A 23,087-nucleotide genomic window follows, 5' to 3' on the forward strand; every position below is an offset into this window, starting at 1 on the left:
TCCGCAGAAATGGATTTGATCATTGATAAAACTATAACCCGTCACCAGGGCTTGATGAATGTGTCTCCGCGCTGAGTGTACGGGCATGTAAAGTGTTGTGATGATGACCTGGCTGATGTCAAAGTGAGGGAGAAGATAAAAATCGACATAAATCAGCTCAACAGGGGGATAACAGCACATTCCCACAAATCATCCCGGGAATCCGAGGGTGTCCCAGTGCTGGAGAGGAATTCTGGGAAGGCTGCCAGATCTCAGACACAGAAAGAGAGAGGGAGAGAGAGAGAGAGAGAGAGAGAGAGAGAGAGAGAGAGAGAGAGAGAGAGAGAGAGAGAGAGAGAGAGAGAGAGAGAGAGAGAGAGAGAGAGAGGCGAGGCTCAACATTGTGGTCGTTTCATTCTGCTTCCTGTTTCTGTCTCTTCTTTGGATCTACCTATGTTTATCTTTGCCACTCTGCCAGTCTTCCTTTGTCTTTTCTTGTTTAGCTTTCCTGGCATTCACCAAAAAAAGACAGATGGATGAACATTTCAGGAAATTCTACATCTCACAGAAAAACATAGGTGCAAAATCAAAACATGTTACGAATATATGGGAGGTTTGAGTGCAGTACTTCTATCAGGGAAGTGCCGTCTGTTTTCAAGCAAGTGGACAGCATGTAAAAGCAGAGGAGAAAGGAGGGAGAGGAGGCTCAAAAGCATGAAAATGCAGAGATGAAAAGGCCGCCAGTGTGGTGGTGATGCACATTAAAAACATTAAGAAGAGAGAATTACAGCGAAGGAGAACAAGGTCTTCGAGGGAGTGCTCGGCGAGCTCGGTGTAAGAACAAAGGGAGAGCTTGAGGTATAGGGAAGCCCTGCGTGGATAAGACTCTGAATAAGTGTCAGAGACAGGATCGTAAATCCCAAACCTCATAGTCTGCAAGCCGGGGCCGGGGTCAGGGAGGGAGAGCTCAAAGAGAAGGCTGGAGAGAAGTGGGAGGTAAATGATAATACAGAAAGATAGGCTGAAAACATGGCCATAAAAAAAACATCTTAAGGTTGGGGTACTTTTCCGCTGAGGTGCTTTAAAGTGCTGTGTTAAAGGTGGAACCAGACGTAGAAACACAGCAAATGGAAACAATGTCAGGGTCATGACGCATGGATCAAATTAAAGTTCCCTGCATGTTCTCATTATCAACCTGTGTCTCACACCAAGCATTCCTCACATTCTGCCTGCTCGGCATGCAAATAAAGCACCAGTGAGTCATTTATGCATCTGAATACTGACACGTTTAGAAACAGGAATGGTGAGCGGCATCATCTCCCCTCAGGTGTTGCAAATACAAGTCAAACAAAACAACCCCGATGATGTCATCAGGGTTATACTGGGTTTGGCTTTGACCTCAGAATCCTAATAGTCACAATCTGGGGGAGTGGAGTTGGCGTATGTGCTCACCATAGACTATGAAATATAGAATATGGACATAAATATATAAAATAAGGACATACTGTAGTCTGTGGACCCCCGCCCTATAGTTTCTGAAGAGCTGATCTGATCACTGTCAATTACTGATCTGATCACTGTCTGATTTCAACAGTGATGCCTGCTCCTAACTAATCCAAAAATGGGCAAAGAGGTGGAGTATGGGTGGAGCTGAGGCGGGCTTGCTGAAGCGGAATTTGATAAAGCCTACGGTCTATGCTCCCCATTTGTGCGGGCACCCACCATTTCCCTTAAATATGCAGGACTACAGGACCCCCCCACTTCCCATACAGTTGTCATGGATGGGGATAGTAGCCATGGAGACCCAAAATAGTTTTTTGTGCCGGGCTGTAAACATGTTTATTTCTGCTGTAAAGCTGGGCATTTCAGCATGGAGGTCTACGTGATAGACTCACTTTTACAGCCAGTTAGAGTTGCATTATGGGATATGAAAAATACAGTGTTTTGACCCTATTAGAGACTGAGCATCAGTGATACCTCAACCTCTGCGGCATCAATTTTTAATCTTTTTTTTTCTCTAAGTAAAATTTTATGGAATTCCCCCTTACATTTTAATTGAATCAAAATCAGAATCAGTTTTATTGGCCAAGTATGTGTACACATACAAGAAGGCACTATGTTGGAGGCTAAAAACCAAACAAATGCACTATTTACTCAAATGATTATTTATACGAATTACATTTTTAACAGCAAAAGTATAAATATGCGATCAGCTTGACAGATGTGTTTCTTCAGTAGTAGTGAGTGGGTTCATGTCTGAGAGACGCACACAGGCTGGGGTCGGAAGGTATATTGGGAGAAGGGTGAGTCTATTGTTTTTGTCTTTTCATGGAATTTGCTGACAGCAACAAACACATAAAACATCACAAGCTTTGTCCTTTAACTAATATTGTGTCTTATAGGTCAACACTGGATCCTTCACTTCCCATAATGCATGTGTCTAACATTTCACACCATTTTCTTCTTTGTTAGTGAATGTTGGAGTATTATACGCCGCAACCAGTTAACTGCTGGTTATCTCCTTTTCCCATTGTAACAATTGTAAATGATATGTGAAGCTCGTCCTCTGTCCAAAAGCAATGACTTCAATGATAAGAATAACGAAGGTGTTAAAATATCAATTTACAATAGGCTTTAAATGAATGTATGACTACAAAAGGATAATAGTGGAGCGTGTAATAGAGAAGTTGTGCAAATTATGATTCAAGCATGAAATTGAATTGAGATTTGATCGGAGGTTCAAAATTCCAAATGGCAGCCATATTGGCCTCGCAAATTTTTCTTTTATATAGAAATATGTATAGTTGGCTGATTTGATGATGTGCATTTATTCATTCATCTTCAACCGCTTATCCCGGGATCGGGGTCGCGGGGGGCTGGAGCCGATCCCAGCTGACATCGGGCGTGAGGCGGGGTACACCCTGGACAGGACGCCAATCTATCGCAGGTCACATAGAGACGAAAAGAGACAGACAACCATTCACACCTAAGGGCAATTTTAGAGTCATCAAAAAACCTAACATGTGCACGTCTTTGGACTGTGGGAGGAAACCGGAGAACCCGGAGAAAACCCACGCTGACACGGGGAGAACATGCAAACTCCACACAGAAAGGCCCAGGCCATTTGATGATGGTTTTTTTAAATGCTACAGCATACAGTATATTCTATTCATTTAACACTTTTTGAATGGATGGTTTTAACACTAACTGACGTCAATATAACTTGATTGGAAAAGTACCAAAAAAACAGCAATATAACTGCATTGATCTGATCTGATTGTCTGTTCTTTAATTGTAACTCCACACAAGACTACTATCTGTGCACAGGAGCCCTGAGTCAAGACAAGTTGATTTATTTAGCACAATTCAGGAAATTCAAAGTTCTTTACAGCTGAGTGAAAACAGTTGCATCTCTGTAACAAGAATGTTGGATTGTAATTGCAAAATTTTCACTTTATTTTATTTATTTTACCAAATGTAAAGGTAAATAGTGTCAAGAATTGAATGCATCAAACAACTGGGAGCATGAATGAATGAGGAGAAGATGAACGAAAGACTGCAAAACATCTCCTTGTGTAACTGTCGCTTTCAATGTTTGTAATGCAGCATGCTAGAGAAGAATGTGTTCCTAATTGACACTGCCAGCCTGGATATAATTAGCAAGGCGAACAACATAATAGAAAATACAGCCTCTGCAGAATTGCACAATAAAAGCTGTACTGAAATCACATGGTGCTGCCATTCAGTATTTCCATTCAACCCGTTTTTAGTTTAGTTTCCATGTGATCTCCTCAGACAAAAGAATGCCAACTTGTTAATCCAACAGCCCAATTAGGACATACATGCCTTTTCAAACATATTCTTCAGAGCAGGATAACTATTAATACTGAAATTTGTTCTGTTTAAATTAGGTATATGTGAATGGCACAGGTTGTACACATGTATATATGTGTGTGTGTGTGTGTGTGTGTGTGTGTGTGTGGGGGGGGGGGGGGGGGGGGTCTTTATCACACGCAACAGGTGACGTCTGTTTACAGGGGTCTTAAATAAAAGCCCGGTCAGCAGGAAATGAGGCATGTGCGCTTGTGCTGTCCTGGGAGAACATGTCTCCCGCTGTTAGCATGTTGATCACAGTGTTTCTGTCAGCGCTCCTGATGCTCGCGGGTCTTGGAGGGGCAGCAACATCTGACTTGCAGGTGGAAAAATCAATCCACAGTGTTAAGACTTCGCTGTGCAGGGACGATGAAAGACGCACTGTGAGGAAGCAGCCACACCAACAGGTAAGACCATTGGGAAACTCTTATCAGGTTTTCCTTTACAGCATTTTTCAAGCAAAAATGCCTTTCAAAATGGCAGATTTTTATCATTTTCATTCTCAGATATGATTGTTAATGAAATATTTTGTTTCTGGGGGGTGCCCATTTGGAAATCATTTTCACACACAGGTTGTGTTAATACACTTTTGTGTTATTATGTGTAGAGCAACAGTGAATGCATTTTTTATTTTATCATTTGCAAATGATAAAATGACAACTGCTAAATTCAGTCAAATTAATATTTTTTTACCGGAGGGAATTTCAATGACGTTTGGCCTTGAAACATATACAATTACTTCTATGCTATATGAAATAATATGAAATGATGTGATCTAACTTAGTGACAAATATCAGTAGTACACTCTAATTTGCTATTGATACATTTATTTTCTTGATTAATAGATTTTTCAGCGAAATGTAGTAAATAGTGAAAAGTCTAAGGTGACTTATTTCAATTGCTTGTTTGGTTTAAACGTCTAAGACATTGCTATCATAATCATTTATATAACAAAATAACAACAAATCCTCCCATTTGAGAAGCTGGAACCAGCAAATACCCGACATTTCTCTGTTGAATGACAAAGATGAACATTTTATTAAACTAGTTGACTGAATTACTCAAACAATGCACTTAAGTAGAATTTTGAGGTAAGTACATTCGTACTTAGCTTGAGTATTTCCATTTCAGCTACTTTATACTTCTAATCTACTCTAATTCAGAGACAAATATTGTACTTTTTACTCCACTTCATTTATTTAAAAAAATTCAGATTTATGATATGAAACACAATCAACTAATACAAATTGCTCTGTTATTATAGCTTATGAGGGGACTTTATTGATACCTTAAATTCACAAGCCCAGCAGTATGTAAAGTAATTGATTGAGCTCCACCTTTACCAGCTGCAATGTTAAAGTGATGAACACATTATGCATCAATACTTATAATCAAATGACATAGTAGTATATTTTTATGCTTATACTTTTGTACTTTTACTTAAGAAAAGGTTTGAGTATTTCTACACCATGGTTTGTCACTTTAACTTAAATAGAATATCGAAATAAGAATTATCGATCAATCGGCCAGTCCCTTCAGCAAAATCAAAACAATACAAAACATTTTTAAGATTGTTCATGGACTTCAATTTGTTTCCAGATAAAAAATGAAATCCGCAGGAGGGTGGACCTCGAGAGCTTCAACATACATGTGAGCCCCACCAACAGCAAAATCAGCCTCCCGACTATGATCAAGCTCTACCCGCCCACCGCCAAACCTCTCCACCTGTATGCCAACATACCCATGCGCTTCGGAAGGGAGAACCTTCCTGAAGATGACAAGGCCCCAAACTCGACCCCCAACATGCCCCAGAGGTTTGGAAGGTCCTGTGAGGTGCTTCAAATGTGTGCAGAGTGTCCTGATGTCCAGGAAGCACCAGACCCGGTGCTGCCTCAGAGATATGGGAGAAGCAGGGCGCACTGGAGCCTCCTTAGGACTCTGGCCAATGCACATTTATTAAACACTGGCTTGCACTGGTAGGCAACTCTTACCAATAATTATTGACATAAATATGTATTTCCAAAAAGGGTGCCATAAAGGGTTTGCAAACCTGTATAGATATAAATTAATTGATCACCTCTCCCATCATATATTAAGTGACAGATGACCGGTGTATGTTATTTATCTATTTCAAGTATTGTTTAACATCCTCACACATCCATGAGTTTTGTCAGTTATGAATAACACTAACTATGTTCTCCCTACAGGGCTGAAAATTTTGACTTTACAACCAGTTCAGAAGAGGTGGAGATGCAAGAAAATACCTTTAAAGGAATTAAAGAGGAGTAGGCCAACACTGAGTTTATTGGTAGCAGAAAACATCGCAAAATATAATAATAAAAGTTTCAAGCAAGTGGTTTGGGTTTTACTTTGCTGTCCTACTTACTTTTATTTTGAGAAGAATTTTGTTTCATATAAAGACATTTCCATTCATTATTTTTCTGTTATGCACTTTATAGTGATAAATCATTAAATTACATTTTATCTGTCTTTTTTTAATCAAGCAGGCTGCAGATGTAGACGAAGAACATGACTAAACAACAACTTGTTGAACGTTCACCAACATTGTTGTGACCATTGAAGTGTGTTTTAAAATATGCGATTAAAGTCACACACAAGCCTTTCAAAGATCACCTTCAACACTCTAAAAAAATATTACATTGAATTATACATATAAAAAACATATTCTACACTGTCAACAATTGTGTGTGTGTGTGTGTGTGTGTGCGTACGTGTGTGTGCGTACGTGTGTGTGTGTGTGTGTGTGTGTGTGTGTGTGCGAATGTGTGTGTGTTTGTGTGTGTGTGTGTGTGTGCGTGTGTGTGTGTGTGTGTGTGTGTGTGTGTGTGTGTGTGTGTGTGTGTGCGCATGTGTGTGTGTGCGCATGTGTGTGTGTGTGTGTGTGTGTGTTCTACAATGGATCTAACTGTACCTCCGCTCTATGCCATGAAGATAATAGGAAGGGATCCACTAGAGGGAGACAAACACCAGGTCAAAGTTTCCACAATCAACTAACTGGGGGTAAAAAAAATAAAAATCCCAGGCTTTTAAAAATACATAAAGGGAAACCTAAAAAACACAGTCAGAGGGATTTACAAAATATAGTCTTCTCTCTTTTTCCATTTCTACCACTGCCCAGAGAATGCTACTTTCAGTCCCTTATCTCTACGCCATGTTCTTGTTCATCCACTGCCCTGTCGACTGTCCTCAATAGTGGCACTGATGCCACTGTGTTCTAAGAATGGGGGCTGTATCAAGTGTCTAAATATCCCAACAAGACTCGTTTTAAAATCTTGCTCTTACTTTGACAAAATAATTGAATCTTATCTCTTGTTATTCTTCACAGAAGACACCTGTCTGGCCAAGAAAAACATTGGCGCACTCACCTTCCCACACCTAATAGCATATATAATGGCTACATTCCTTTTAGGTGCGTCAGTTGAAGTTCTGGTATTATGCTGGCTCACTAGCATATCTTAGTAAAGACACCTACTTGAAGCGGAGGCATCATTGATGATAGAAGTTGGCTTATAGAGACGGTCTACAGACCTTTTTTACAGAACACGTTGACTTGATATAGCAGTAGAGCTACGTTAAATTGGTTTAGGGGATGTTTTCTGCAGCAGGAGTTGGGACTCTTGTACAGCTACATGGCAGGGTGAATGCAAATGTTTATTTGAACCTCCTTTGGCAAAGTGCTACCTTCACTGCAATTTTCTCTCAAACAGCCTGCAATTTTCAAGACAATGCCCCCTGTCACACTGCAAAATGGTTACGCAGTTCTTTGAAGCTAAGAATATTGAAACAATGAAATGGCCAGCCCAGAGTCCAGATCTAAACCCCATAGAAAATATCTGGAAAATCCTTGGCAACAAAGTAATGGCTAAGAAACCCACTGCAGTTAGTGAACTGTGAAAGAGACTGAGTCAGAATGGACCAAGATCAAACCAGAGCAGTGTGAGAAACTAGTGATGTCCTGTGGGCGCAGATGTGCTGAAGTCATTCAAAGCAACGGGCTCTCCACTTCCTATTCACTTTTTCAATCCTATAGTCCTAAAACTCCAAAAACATTGTTGAAATCTTCTCTTCTGACACAATAGTTACTGTTCTCTAATTTTGCTCATTGTGTTTTTCACAAAATAAAGGTTTTTGTTTTTGTTGTTCTCTGATTTTAAGCTCAAGTGTATGTACCGTATAGGATTTGGTTTATAGCCTACTGCTTAAGGATTATAGGCTACCAATATTTTTCAGTATGATGTTTAGAAGATGGCCCCTTCACAGACTAGGGCGAGGTGTGCCAGAGCTCAGTCACATTAAGGTGAACGTGGAGAAACGTGTTCTACTGCTACAAACCTTGTACACAATGACCACATGACTCATAAAGAATCCCAATAATGCCCCATAAAGTAAAAGTGACAGTCTAGTAACTTACCTTGATAGCAGATCTAGCCTATGGATACAATGTATTAATGAAAACAGCTGGGCTAGCTACAGCAGTAGGCTAAATGTGTTATATAAAGTACTATACTGTAAATCTAGGCAGACATCACCTGCCTTTGCTAAATGGGTGTGACCCACGCACCGTCACTGCGTCGTCTTCACTGAGTTGCGCAATGTGTCTTATCTTATTCAACCCGAGCCACTCCTTTGCTAAAATTTGAGATTTTGCTTTGAGGTTCAAACCCAGGTCGTGTTCCTGAAACAGCGAGACTACTTTACAACTGGAAAACTGTTTGTAACTTCAAGCAAACTTCAAACAACAACAACAACAACAACAATACTTTGAAAGGGAGAAGAAACTTTTACCTGGAGGTACTTACTTACACAACCCCGTCAGGTACGGTGATATCGTTTGTTTGTAGGCTATTAGCTTTGTTGTGTTTTAATGCCTTCCTCCGGCGCGACGTACCGTGCCTCTGTGTTATTATACCTGTACAACGTCACATGATATAACGTTAGCAGCCTGAACTGCTACCTTACTGTTTCATAAGTTTATTTGTGTGTCATTTGAATGATTTTAAATGCGACAGCGGTCCGTTTCATCCAGAATAGTAAAAAAAAAACAGTTGGTGTTCAGTTTCAGCTTTACATCACAAACAAGCTGTAAGTGGGATTTGAATGCCTTATATTCTATTTAAAAGTTATTTCTTTCTTCTTTAACAACAATCCGGAAGTGTGAGGATGGCTTAACCCTGTGCTGCCTGATATTTCACTCTCACATTGTGTTTACCTAGTATTTTTCCACTCATTGCTGCAGATAAATAGCCTGTGAGTGACTACAACAAACTAATTGCCTTCATTTCCTCTCTCTCCTCCCAGCTGCTGGTCATGGGGGACATCAACAAAGGGAAGAAAGCGTTTGTCCAGAAATGTTCCCAGTGCCACACAGTGACAGAGGGGGGACGCCACAAGGTGGGACCCAACCTGTGGGGTCTGTTTGGGAGAAAGACAGGACAGGCAGATGGTTACTCCTACACACAGGCCAACATCGATAAAGGTTTGTATTGATTACTGTTAGCTTCTACAGAAAACCTCCATTCCAACAAGCTGACTGACAGATCCGTCGGTTTCCACCGGACTAGGCCCACTGTCCACGTATGCAAAAAGCTAATTCAATTCAATTCAATTCAATTTTATTTACAGTGCCAAATCGAAACAGAAGTTATCTCAGGACACTTTACAGACTAGGTAAAGACCACACTCTATGATAAACTAAGACCCAACAATTCCCCCGTAGAGTACGGTGGAATAGCTTTACGGCCACTTAGCTTTATATATATAAGCTAAGTGGCCAAGATGTAACTAAAGCAACAGGCAAAACACAAATGCATTTTCTCTCTTGTCCTGGATTAATATGGAGGACCAAGATATTTGTTCATGCTACTGGGAAATTTATACAATACATGACTCTTCCTGATTCTGTTCAGTAAGTAGAGTCACATTAAAGTTAGGAGTCATGAAACACTTATAGAGGACAAATCTGCTTTAGAGACATAAACAGTGCACACATGAGAGTTCTGGAGGCCTTGAGCAATATTTTAATTGCATACAGTTAATAACTTTAATTGTTTACTTTGTTTGTTTGACCTTTTGCATTTGTAATGTGCAAAGGGCAACAACTAGCTACATTACACTGCTGTCACTTTACCATGTGATTTTGTCTCCAAATACTCTAGTTTCTCTAATAGTTTTATTATTCTATTCGTATGTTAGTTTTTATGTTAACGTTACCTGGATTCTTACAGTAGCTATGGCGACAAGTACACGCTGACGTTATCCAAGCTTAATCTTCCAAACAACGATAAGCCATAAAGATTCAATTTGGCCAATTTGCTGTCCCATATTGTTAAAATTAGAAAATAAAAGCTTAAATCCCTGGGGGGCTACATTAGAGGAATGGTCCCTGGGAATGGATTATGAAACGGAGAGCACAGTTTATATGCTGTGGACACGGACTTGCAAACTGTGAGCGCAGATTTAAACATGAATGGTTCATGTCGATGATGCTGAAATGACAGCCGACAGCAGCAGAGAAAGGAGGTTTGAATATTTGACAGCTACATCATGATTGGCTCACAGAGATTGTGGCAAAGTCTGATTGGTGTGATTGAAAGAGCTCGACCAGCTGATTGAGTTGGAAGCAGGAAAAGGGAGGGAGAGGGAGTAAATAAATAGAAGTAGGCATGAAGACAGTCTTCCCGATTGAACGTCTGTTAGTAATGGTAAACGGACCTGTACTTATATAGCGCCTTTCTAGTCTTCTGACTACTCAAGGTGCTTTCACACTACTTGTCCCATTCACCCATTCACACAGACATTCACACTGATGGCAGTGGACGTCTACATACCATCTAATCTGATCTAACCTTTCACACCTCATTTACACACCCATGCGCAGCACAGGGAGCAATTCGGGGTTCAGTGTCTTGCCTAAGGACACTTCGACATGTGGGGGGAGATGGGGATCGAACCACCAATCTCTCGAAGAGGACGACCCACTCTTCCACCAAGCCACAGCCGCTGTTAGTGGGGTTTTGTCCAGTAGAAAAGGGCTTAAGCTTTATTGCAGCAGGTCTGAACAGGCAGGGTAGCTCTGAGATGTCTTTTCTGACTCTGAACTCTACATGAGGCAATAAAACCTAAACACAGTAATCAGATGTGTGAGAATGCAGATTTGTCATACTTATTGGATGATGTTCGTGAGAACCTATTGCAAGACTTTGCATGTGTTTAATGCATTTTTGTTTTTTTTTAGGTATAATATGGGATGAGGAAACTCTGAATGTCTACCTTGAAAATCCTAAGAAGTACATTCCAGGTACCAAGATGATCTTCAGTGGGATCAGAAAGAAAAAGGAAAGACGGGATCTTATAGCCTATTTAAAGGACGCCACCTCCTAATGTACTTACAACACAGAATGACACACACATGCAGCTGTGGACAGATGCATCGCACTGTACATTTTGTGTTTTTAAATTTCTATCACTACATTTTGTTACATGACAGCATTGCTGCCACACTGTTTTTGTGTGTAGGACTTTTTTTAATTATCATATGAGTCAGCCTTTGTTCAACTTGTGGGTTTTACAGACATTTTTCAGTCAAGGCTTCTTAAAGAGGCAGCATTTCTTTTGGGTTTCCTAAAAATCAGATTTGTTTACCTAAATATTTTACACAGAAATGTCACACTTTGCATGTATGCCACTTTAGCTCTTACTGCACTTTTGATCAACAATTTATTTTTCTATTATATTCTGTTTACTATCCCGCTTATTATTATTATTACCTGTTTATGTAGTTAGTAGTAGTGTCAAAATGTGTAGGCTTTATAAAAGTGTTTGTGTTAAATGGTGCTGGACCGTATTGCCTCCTCTTTTTTAAGTCACTGGGTGGAAGGGCTTTTTTATGTTATAAAGTTTATAACTTTAAAATGAGTGTTTTTATTCTCACATGTTCTAAATAAATGTGTGTATTTGCCTTTAGAAGAGTAAGAGCTAACTAATTTGTCATTTACAGAAAAACGGCATTTTTGGGTTGATGTTTACTGTTCTTAAACTTGGTCTGATATGACAACCTGTTGAATAAGGTCAGTCCTAGGTGCATACATTTCTATTATATTCTTTAAACTGTCACTGTTTTATACTCTGTTATTACTTTTCGAGACAATATACCTTGGCCTTGAGAAAATGGATGGCGCAAAAAAATATTTCTTCTTTAGTGAATTATTTTAGGGGGGCATTCTTTCCAGTTATTGTTGCCTTCTACTTTGAAATGATGTTTTTAGCCTATATGTAGCCCATATGGAAATGAGCATAACAATAATGGTAATAATGGGACCTTTAATATTGTATACATTTTGTGCATTTGATTTAATAAGTAGGTAAGTTAAGCACTTTATTGACTGAAATGTCTTTGGCTCAACCACGGCACATTAGCACACGTAAAGGATGGCCAACATCAAGAACATGATTATAAAAAGGCATAAATAGTTATAACGATGAAAATGTACTCTTAAATAGGATATGCCTTTAAGAGAAAACCAGACATTAAGATTTGTCAGGGCTGGAGTAGAGTTTAAATAGCCTACACCTTGTGTAAATTTGTCATTTGCATAACAGATTTATTTCACTTTTGTCATCAGACATAAACATGTCAGATAGGTCAGTAAAGGAGAGTGAAGTTAACCTTCAAGTTGTGTAAGAATATGGAAGATTTATTGTACTATTATTCCTTCCATTAACTTAACATATCCAGCAGAGGGCGTCATTTCACTGTTGAAGAGCCCATCAGCACCAATGTAGACATTAACGTACCAAACGAGTGTAAGCATGCAGACTTATAACGTTAGTGCCACCCCAGACATTCAGCCTGCTCCACTGATGTCGATCCAGGAGACACAAGAGTTAATGAGCCTGTGATCCAGAGCCGCTGAGACTGAGCTGCCACCGCCGCGGCACCACTCAGTGGCCTCTGCTGGGCATTTAGCGCCGGGAGAAGAAAAAAAAAATCCTCCCTCCTAAATTGTGTTGTTATTGACCGGTGGAGGGAAAGAAGCGGGTCGATAAGTGGATCAGATTTATTAGCGGTCCACATTGGCTACAGCACGCCAGATGCCGGAGGAGCCAGTCTGAGGGACTGCACACCGCGCATTTCATTTAGCCTGTATCTAAAGGTTAGAGGAGCTCCAGACAGCGTGTGCAATTGGAAGGTAAGGTGGATTTTGTTTATTATAAGCCATAAATGTAGATGACATTGCTTCCATTTACCGACCCTGCATCATCTGGGCATTAATGCATAGAAAGGATCAGGGTTGAGCCTTATTAATAAAGAAGTATGGATTGTTGATTGGATCCGGTGCAGCATATTTTTGCACGTGGATTATCATTTATTAGGATTTATAACATCTTCTTGCATGCTACCATATTAAATACAAGCATACTGGAAATGTTTGTGCGAATGAACCTGTAACAATCATCCTTCTTATGACTTCTCTAATGAAGTGGCAGAAGTCATCCCCCACCACCACCTAAAATCTAATTCTGGCACAGGGCTGCTGTAGCGGGGTTGGTGCACGCCTGGAATTACAGCGGTGGCTGCATCTGCTGCAGTGTGGAGCTGCAACAAGTTTATTATGCTATGAAGAGAGAGAGAGAGAGACTTCAGGGCTGAGGATTGAGGTTAAGGGGGTGATCAAATAGTGACACCCTCTGGGAGTAAGGAAAAGTGACAGCTGCCAGTAACTGCATTAAGCTCATCAGAAATAGAGTTTGTGTGTGTGTGTTTTGTGCTTCAGGGAAAGTGAACTGCCAGGATGGATCTGGTCAAACTTGCGGTGTTCTTCCACATTCTTCTGTGTTCTGCATGGGCCCGTCACTCTAATGTGGACAGCATCCTCTTGGCCCGCTCAGGTGAGTTTTGTGAGTGACTTGTCAGACTGACTGTCACATAGCAGAAGGAACACATGTTGCATGCACCTTTTTGACACAGTGCGTCAACGTGGCAGACTGTCTTCACCTTCAGCTCTCAGGTTTCTGGATGAGCCGTTGACGTTTGACCCCTGTTGTCTCATGTCACCGCCTCCCCCGCCGCTCTTCCCTCCGCCACCTCAGCTGTGGAAGCGGGGAAGTCCCGTAGGTCTTCACAAACATACAAAAACACACACCTGCTTGCATAAATACACTTCATTTATACATATTTGTATGCTCACAGCGGTTGACACACTATTCTCTTTGATTCCTTGTATGTTTGACTGAAGGATGGTATTGGCATGTTGGAGCCAGGTGTTTTTGGAGGAGATGCAGGCCAGGAAAAACAAAAACCTGTGATACCTGGGTGTTCACCTGGACCTCCAGGACCTACAGGACCCCAGGGTCCAGAGGTAAGGTCCATTTTCAAAATACTATGTGGTTGAAACCTCACATCAGGGCACCCACCACTTTCCAGTCTGATGAAATCATAGTACATCCATCAGCCTGCCATTTAAGGACAGTAGGAATGGAAATAGAAATTAAACAAAATGACCTCTATAGTATCGATTTTTCTACAAATGTACTCCATTAGAATGTGAGCTGGATATAAATTTGGTGTCATTTTTCAGGGTCCCGGTGGATTACCTGGCATAAGAGGACCAAAAGGGGAGAAGGTTTGTGCTTCTATTTTTTTGTTTGTTTTTACAGGTCTTGAAATATGTCTCTAATGTCTTTTTCTGTGGATATTTGTACGTGTGTCCTTGTGTTCCTCTCTGTTCTAATAAGTGCTACGTCTCCACTCCCCTCATTTGTCCTCCTCCAGGGAGAAATTGGACGTCCAGGGTCAAAGGTGAGACGCTCCTTCCCTCCTGCATGTCGTTTTCTCTCGCTCATCTCTCTCTGGTCCATCTCGCATGTCCTTGGAATAATGGGATCTGGATTTCTCTCTCCGTCGTCCCCTCTATGCATCCTCAATCTCTGTGATGTGATTTGTCTATTGATGTGCCCAGAATATCCTCTGCAGCTGCTAAATGGGTCATGCTACATTAGTCCCAGTAGCCGCTCTAACCGCGTAGCAAAGCTTGATCACATCTCTGGATGTCTCCAGTCATCCTCCCGTTCCTTACCTCTCTGTCATACCCCCTCTTCTTTCCTTTTTCTCTGCTTCTTCCTTCTCTCTCTCTCCTCCTTTTCTTTGGCCTGGCTCCATTAGCCCTTGTACTGGACTCCAGTCCTGCTGATCCAGGCTCTCCAGTACTCCACTTCTGCACTTTAATCTCCTTAAGTGCTTTTGCTCTGCGTGATAAATCACTCCACACAGCAGGTCCATGGTGTCTCTACAGGCTGCTGTTTTAATGACAGGCAGCTAAATGAGAGCACGCTGCTAGCATGGCAGCAACTAGGAGGTACTCGTCCAGGTGTCACCAAGATGTGAGGATGTGGCGTAATGCATTTGGGCCTCCTGCTTGCAGGGAGCTGGTGATAGAGCAAAATCAATTAAATCTTTATTCCTGTCCACTAATTAGCAAATCTCAGTGGCATTGTTAAAGGTTTGCATGCAAGGTTTTGTCCTCTGTCATTTCCCATTGGGAAATCATAGGAGGTCAGTTTGACATGCTTATTTGTTTCTGACCCAATCTAGTTAGTTTCTATGGAAATCAGTAGTTCTTTTTCATTTGAAATTGGGTCCATTAAGGAAGCATTTTGACGAACATAAAAAGTTGCAGATCATAAGCATATATAGCAAAGTACAAAAGCTGGCGAAGTTGGCAGGGAAGACATTTCTACACTGTGAACTTCAGAAGTGAGGTTAGGTAAATTTTGTTACATGTGGGCAGGCTGTTCCCCTGTTTCCAGTGTTGATAGCTAATGTCCTGGGAAAGTGTATAAATGTCATGTCATGTTACTTTTCATGTGTTATTTCATGTCCCGTTCTCATCTCTCACATCTCGTGACATATGGGGTCCTATCTTCACCCTGGCGCACAGCGCAACACAGCTGTCATTGCTAGTTTCGGATTGACGCAGTGGTCATTTTTCACTCGCAGTGCCCACTCTTGGCAAGTAGATGTGTGTTCTGGGGAGGGAGTGAAAATAATTTGTGTGGATGGCGGGTGGAGGATTTGAAGCGTACCAGTGGATTTGTATGGCATCAGAACTGCTCCACACATTATGCTTGTACACACACGGGGAAGCTCTGCAGCGCTCCTTCTCCTCCTCCTATTCCTCCTCCTCAGTTAAATAGGTTATCAGTGTATTTGCTCGTATGCAGTCAAAAGGACTTGTTGAGGGGACAGAGGACTGGCACGAGATGATTCGTTTCCTCAGCAGAAATTCACTCACTTCTCCAATTTTCCAAATCCACCATTTAAATAGAAATCCGTCAGCAGCAGGACACTTGGTTTCATTTATGTTATGCCGAATATAATATGCTTAATTAAGAGACAAAATACAACCCCTTTGCAGCTTACACATAGGGCCAATGGACACTTTGAGGACCCATGGACACATTGAAGACCCCTTGACTTGATGAATGAATGATCTATGAGTGCCTAAGTTTAGGAAAAACATAATGGTTTGGTTTGAAATAACTTAAAAACGTTAATAAGTGTCATAATAAACGTAAATAACCAAACTCAATGGTTAACATTACTTCAGGGACACAAGCGCCGGTCTCCTTGGTCAAAGTCCTGTGTTTGTTGGACGCTGTTGTTGGAGATTTTTTGTCTTCATACTACATTTTTACTCACTTCCAGAGCAGTTGCTCTGAGCGTGTAATACTGACATGGATGGGTTTACAGTTGAAATCATGGTTTGGCAAAATTGCGTAAAATGAAGGGCAAAATGCCTCAAAAAAAGCACTGTGATACCACACAAAATCACAAATTGGTGCTTTATTCATAAAACATTATGCTAAACCAAGATAATTTAATCTAACTGAATGCAGGCAGTAGCTTCATATATTCCATATAAATATAAGAGTTGTTTCTATTGTCTTATCTAACTCTTGGCAAAAAGAATACGCGTGCTGAAGTAATTCTTTAAGTAATGTATTCAATCAAAATGTAAATGAGATTTCATTTAAGAGAACAAGGTTAGAATACCCTGCTGTTGAAGATCTGACTGTTAACCCAAAAAGAAGCTGAGTCTGTCACAAAATCCTTCATGCAATTTAAAGCAAAAGACAGTTTCAGCTCCCTGTCACTTTTTCAGCAAGTTCGATGACAATTGACCTGAAAATGCATCAATAGTTTCACTAAGTGTTGGTAATGATTGTGTTTCTATAGGGTCGTACAGGAGCTCCAGGCCTCCCAGGGAAACCAGGACAACCAGGATGGCCCGGTCCAGAGGGACCCGAGGTCAGTCTTATTGTGTCACGTCAGGTGCTCTCTTGAGGTTTTACACAAATGTATATGGCATAACATAAAGTAGGGCTGGGCAATTTGGCTGACATCTTCCATCCTGATATAGGTCATTTCATATCTGTCATTCAACTACTATACTTAATAAATGAAAAGTACTTTCCCATTTTATTAAGAACTTGAGTAAGAGTGCAAAATTAACATAATGTGCAATATCAACCGCCTTTTTTAGGGTGAGAAAGGGGATCCAGGACTCATGGGATTACCAGGACTGAGGGGACCACCAGGGCCAAAGGTTAGTCACATCTTTACAACATCATTATACACAATTATGTATAGAAAAAAACAATTTTACTCTCTCATCGAATATCATTGTCTGCTGTTCTGTTCCTCGTGTATCTTTTCAGGGGTTGTCAGGTTACAAAGGAGATAAGGTTAGTTCAGAATAACTTCTCACAGTGCTCATGTTTGTCACTACAAAATGATTGAAGCCTTCATTTAATTTTTCTTTATGTTCTTTTATAAAAGGGGGGTCATGGTGACCCCGGAGCAGCAGGACCAAAAGGCGATAAGGTTGTATATTTATATGTATTTAATAATATTGTAACTCTTCACAGCCCATTTATGTAAGGTTTTGACACTGCACCTCATGCTGTGTTATAATAGACTAGAAAAAGTGATAAACTTAACAACAACCATTCAATTGTTATCGTTTCAAGTCCTCTTCAGCCCTCTATCTCAGTTACAGATTCAGTTACCGTTAAACATTTTATAAGTTTCCGCTCTGCTGAGATAATGACTTTCCTCACACTAAGCTCTCTCTTTGTCTCTATTCAGGGTTCCATTGGTTTGCCTGGGATGCTTGGACAGAAGGTGAGGATGATTCAATAATGACGACACTGAAGAATCTGATATAGACTAATTATTCCTCAACTACTTTCCCAGGGTGAGCAGGGACCAAATGGAGAGCAAGGAGTCCCAGGGAAGAGAGGACCTACTGGGCGGCCTGGGAAGAGAGGCAAACAGGTGAGGAAAAGACATCCTGACAGCATCACTTAACCCTGGTGTGGTGTGATGTTACTCTCCTCTTCCTCATTCTTTCAACTGAGAGCTACATTCTCTCACTAATTCATTCACTCAGGTTTTCCTTCCAGCTCTACCCGTAGAGGCCTACGGGTCTTTGGCATATTAAAGTTTCTCAGCCTCCACATTAATGTATGCATACATGCTCACACACAACAATTTGTTTTTTCCAGCAGCTATGTAGAAGTGGCAGTGGCATGTAGGTCACCTTCAGTGTGTCGGTGTAAATTCTAATATTGGGATTCACCTGGTTTGCACAGGGCATGAAGGGCCATGCTGGAGCCTCAGGAGTCATGGGCCCCCAAGGTCCCCCGGGTCCAAACGGCCATCCAGGACCACCTGGTCCCCCTGCCTCAGGTACAGTAACTCACACACTCTTACATAAGCAGCCACACATTACAGTGTACAAGCCATCATATATAGGTATAGTGTGCATGCATTAAATCCAATGTACTGTATATAAAGTTCGATGACGCATTTCTTATAGCATCAAATAACTAATTCAGAACACTTGAACATACATTAGTGGGATGTGCGTATATGTCCACCTTTTTTGCAGGTCTCTATCTAGTAGGGGAAAAGGGAGAGAAGGGTGCTCCAGGTACACCAGGTCGCTGTGACTGTGATTCCACTCTTGGAGCAAATAATGCTCCTTTTGGAAGCTACACTCAACGTGGTGGCCTCAGTAAAGTCCCTGCAGTAAGACCCCACTCCCATAAAATGGCTTCCTACAATATTACCATGCCAACTGAATCACACTGAATCAGTTATTATCCATCAGCTTTCACTTTCTCCTGTATGTATCTGTGCAGATATTTGTTGTAAACAGTGAGGAGGAGATGGAGCGACTACATCTAGACAATGCAATAGCATTCAGAAAGGATCAGAGAATGCTCTACTTCAAAGATAAAGATGGATGGAAGCCCATACAGGTGATGACTATTAGAGTGAATGTAACTGAAATACTGAGCTGTAAAAATACATATTTTCTAGTAACCAGTGCTGTCATTTTTCAAACAGAAGCACATGAATTATCATCTACAGCTCAAGTCTTTGCATCTAGGCTAAACCATCATGGACCATCTATAGTCATGTATTGTATGACAACTGAGACTATAAGATGCAGTTGAAAAGTTTTCCCAAAAAAAAGTGGACCATAAGATTTCCTTGGTCAAATTGGGTTAAGTACAATGAAGCCTAGTTTTTACCCCACATTTACCCTAAATGTCTTGACATGATTCCTTCAAAATAGGCAGCAGTAGGCGGCAGTAGCTCAGTCCATAGGGGACAAGTCCCGGTGTGGACCATGTATGGAGCGTGGACTGGTGGCTGGAGAGGTGCTAGTTCATCTCCTGGGCACTGCCGAGGTGCTGTTGAGCAAGGCACTGAACCCCCAACTGCTCGGGGCGCTGGTCACTGGCAGCCCCCTCGCTCTAACATATCTCCTTAATTGCATGTATAGGTCCTGTTTGTGCATGTGTGTATTTTGGGCCTGTGCGTGTAACATGATTAATAATAAGAGTGAAAAAATTAAATTACCCTGTTGCGGGATTAATAAAGTAATTCTTCTTCTTCTTGTCCGGAAATGTCATATTATTATTTGTTTTTTTACAACTTATCCAGCCTTTCCAGCCATTCCAGTCCACAGAGAAAGTCCCGGACAGAGTGGGCGCATGTGGGGACGGAAAGGTTCAGGCCCAGCACGGAGAAGAGTGTGATGATGGAAACCAGATTGTCACTGATGCTTGTCTCAGTGAGTTTACATGCATCTCTTTCTCAGCTGGACACATTGCACACATGCCCAGAAATGTAGAGGTAAAGAAAAAAGGGAATGATCTACAGACGACTTAATACCCCTTTATGTAATATAATACAGTGTACAAGAATTAAGATCAAAAACGATTTCTGTTAAGGAAAAAAACAACTATTCTTCAAATACAAAGATAAGGCTTTTTGCTTCACTAACACCACCATGCTGCCGCTTACTCAGCTGCTCATGAGATGCCCTGCAGAGTTATTTGCACCACAGCGTCTGAACCCACCTGACAGAGGATAAAAGCAGTAAGCACTGTGAAACCTTTCCTTGATCTTTCATTAATCTCGCCCTCTCTTTTCCTGCCATCCTCTCACTTCTCTCTTCTACCCTGTTCAATTAAATTAGCAGCGAAATGCTGTATTGGCACAAAGGAGTGCCAAAGCAATCAGTAACATCTCTCTCCCTTCCCTCCCTTGCTCTCCCCTGACTCTGCCACTACATTCTCATCATCTCCTTTCCTTTCGTCACTTCAGACTGTAAGTGGGCCTACTGTGGAGATGGCTACCGACATGAAGGCATCGAGGAGTGTGATGGAAAGGACTTTGGTTATCAGACCTGCAAATCCTATCTTCCAGGGTATGTTCACTGACTGACTAAATGTCAATTTATTTAGGATCTGCTGCACAGATCTTCTATGCCAAGATGACACCGTGCAATTCCTTTGAAATCAGCAACGGCAAATTTATACTGCACCCATCTTAGAATTGTAAAGGCCATTTGAATGAACTACTATACTATGATGGTGATTCTTCCTGGCACCACTCACCGTACATTGTTTTAGATGCTTAAATTACACAGACAACTCTGCATGCTTTATACTTGTGCTCAAAGGAATAGTTCAGCATTTTGGGGAAATATATATACTTGTTTTCTGCTAAGACTTGAGAAGATTGACTTACCTAAGCAAAAGACTTAGAGCAGCAAAGGTTAAAAACCTTACCACTTTACCAGGACCTCTAAGGGCGCATTCACACTGTCCTTCCGCACCGCGACCCGGGCTTTAGGGTACTTGCCCCCCCCTCCCTCTCCCCCCGCGCCCCAGCCCTGTTTGCACTCATACTGCCTGGGCCTCGGCCAATGCTTCTTGCTGTCCATACGTCATCATGCCGTAACACGTCACACGCATTGATCGCATGTGTGTGGCTTTGTTTACAAATCTTTCCGTAGACCTCAGAGTTTTTGTGCGTCTTGTCGACTGTTTTTGAATATTTTCATCCGACCAAATCTGCAGTAAACACTCCACCTCCGCATCACACCAACGTGAACCTTTCACCGCCATTGTTGTTGTTGTTAAATGTCCGCGCATGGTCCGTCCTTCTATTTACATGTCCGAACAGGAGCACATACCGCTACCGCAGTAGGGCTCGTGCTCGTGCTCGTACACGTGCGCACGCTCGTGCTCGTACATGTGCAAACGGCTCTGCTAAAGCCCACCCCGTGGACGGCCCGCTGTCCTCAGTTATGCGCGGAACGGGTGCACTCACACTGGTTAAAGGTACTAGGCTTTAGCTGAAAAGTGTGAGTGCGCCCTAAGGCTCACTTAACACGTTATATCTTGTTTGTTTAATCCATACAAAAAGTTTCCTGTGACTTACTGGAACTCGCAGGTCTGAACAGCATGAGTTTGGCAGATTTGTCTTGTTCCCAGATGAAATTCATGTTTCATTTGTTCTGGCAGATACGTTTGGCCCCTCTCACATTCAGACAGATTTACAGTCAGTCAGCCAGTCTGCAGGGCCGTCCAGAGAAGGATACCATGCTCACAGAACTTTGATCAAAATGTCAAATTAGGCAGGGCTGATCTGTATATGAAAATACGAATCAAGATTATGTTACTGTATTGTTTATTTCTTGATTAAAATGTTTTCAGAAGCATATTTTAGTGTACTGTTTAGCTGTAATTTATGAATGTTTGCGACCCTGCTGCCTCAAAAGGGACCAGTCACCGCTGTATTGTGGCTGCGATTGGTTGTTGGTCAACTGCCCCTGGAAATCGAAAATGTACTGAGAGGTCCCAGTCTAGTACACGTTTGTGAATTACTCCCAGCCAAGAAAAGGTTCCTGCATGTAACTTCCTGTATAACTACAACTTTTAAAATGTTGTTTTTACTTCAAATTAAACTATAATGTTACCTTAATGAATTAGCTTTAGAGGTGCATGTATGCTAATCTTTTTCTAGGTTACCTTTGGAAAAGAGCCACATTAGTTGTTTTCTACTGTTTCAAGTCTTTGTGTTGAGCTAAGCTAATCAGCTCCTGGCTCTACCTCCATATCTAATGGGATACTTTCCCGATTTTAAACCAGCTCTGTGTCATGGCAGTGTGGACAGTGTGTTTGGCTACCCTCTGTGGCAGAAATCGCAGCGGAGTGGAGCAGATCCACGGAGCTCTGCAGAAATTTCGGCAGCTGATCACGAGATGAGACTTGCTACCTCTGATTATACAAGCTCAAGCCAAACAACTTTCATCAGCACACACTGCCCACCCTGCCATGACACAGAGCTGGATTTAAATCAGCAAAATATATCTTCAATGTACAGGCACTAGAGGGGTGTTTGCCTCCTCAGCTAGTTCTCGCAAAGTACGCAAATAAGGGATTTCTCTACTTTTTTAACTACTCCTTTAGCAAACTCGGACATTTGGAGGTGTGCTGCACCTGGGAAGTGACTGAGTGTAAATACTGTATAAGTATACACTTGGCCCATTCAGTTGCACTTGTTAAAAATCATTTTCTGTGTCTTCTGCAGGTCCTTTGGACAGCTCACATGCACCGACTCTTGCCTCATTGATTCCACTGGATGCAAGTATTTCACCTGAACTGGAAAGTTTGCAGTTCCTCTTTCTGATCATGGGGATTATACATCACATTTCTACTGATGTCTCACCGGTTAAAAATGACTGATGGACTGAGAGGGAGTACTAAAGGAAAGCTCTTGTGCCTGTTCTGAGCCATAAAAGGTCATGGGAGTCAGCTTTGAATCGACTGTCTCCTCTGGAGGTCTAACT

General features: G+C 41.5%; 3 protein-coding genes across 4 annotated transcripts; all 3 read left to right on the plus strand.

The window, feature by feature from the left end:
* Nucleotides 1–4,100: 4,100 nt before the first annotated feature.
* Nucleotides 4,101–6,141, plus strand: npvf (neuropeptide VF precursor; the record flags this gene model as incomplete). The annotated part of the gene is made up of 3 exons (XM_083926010.1): nucleotides 4,101–4,259; nucleotides 5,452–5,675; nucleotides 6,060–6,141. 3 exons carry the CDS (start codon nucleotides 4,101–4,103, stop codon nucleotides 6,139–6,141), a joined length of 465 nt encoding a protein of 154 aa, XP_083782136.1.
* A 2,292-nt stretch (nucleotides 6,142–8,433) lies between these two features.
* Nucleotides 8,434–11,833, plus strand: LOC310956051 (cytochrome c-a). 2 transcript variants are annotated; one of them, XM_083926169.1, is made up of 3 exons: nucleotides 8,434–8,664; nucleotides 9,172–9,349; nucleotides 11,108–11,833. In XM_083926169.1, the coding sequence occupies exons 2-3, from the start codon at nucleotides 9,181–9,183 to the stop codon at nucleotides 11,251–11,253; spliced, it is 315 nt and encodes a 104-aa protein (XP_083782295.1). In that variant the 5' UTR covers nucleotides 8,434–8,664; nucleotides 9,172–9,180; the 3' UTR covers nucleotides 11,254–11,833. The 2 variants fall into 2 exon arrangements, with proteins under 2 accessions (XP_083782295.1, XP_083782294.1); XM_083926168.1 differs by having other exon boundaries at nucleotides 8,460–8,689.
* Nucleotides 11,834–12,898: 1,065 nt separating this feature from the next.
* On the plus strand, nucleotides 12,899–22,959 carry LOC310955331 (uncharacterized protein). Its single transcript, XM_083925144.1, has 18 exons — nucleotides 12,899–13,061; nucleotides 13,647–13,761; nucleotides 13,874–13,983; nucleotides 14,109–14,231; nucleotides 14,451–14,495; nucleotides 14,645–14,671; nucleotides 17,108–17,179; nucleotides 17,415–17,477; nucleotides 17,590–17,616; nucleotides 17,711–17,755; nucleotides 18,020–18,055; nucleotides 18,128–18,208; nucleotides 18,526–18,622; nucleotides 18,825–18,964; nucleotides 19,078–19,197; nucleotides 19,889–20,018; nucleotides 20,555–20,657; nucleotides 22,829–22,959. The coding sequence occupies exons 2-18, from the start codon at nucleotides 13,665–13,667 to the stop codon at nucleotides 22,896–22,898; spliced, it is 1,386 nt and encodes a 461-aa protein (XP_083781270.1). The 5' UTR covers nucleotides 12,899–13,061; nucleotides 13,647–13,664; the 3' UTR covers nucleotides 22,899–22,959.
* Nucleotides 22,960–23,087: the final 128 nt, after the last annotated feature.

This window comes from Echiichthys vipera (genome assembly GCF_963691815.1).
Source record: "Echiichthys vipera genome assembly, chromosome: 13".
NCBI classification, from domain to species: Eukaryota; Metazoa; Chordata; class Actinopteri; order Perciformes; family Trachinidae; genus Echiichthys; species Echiichthys vipera.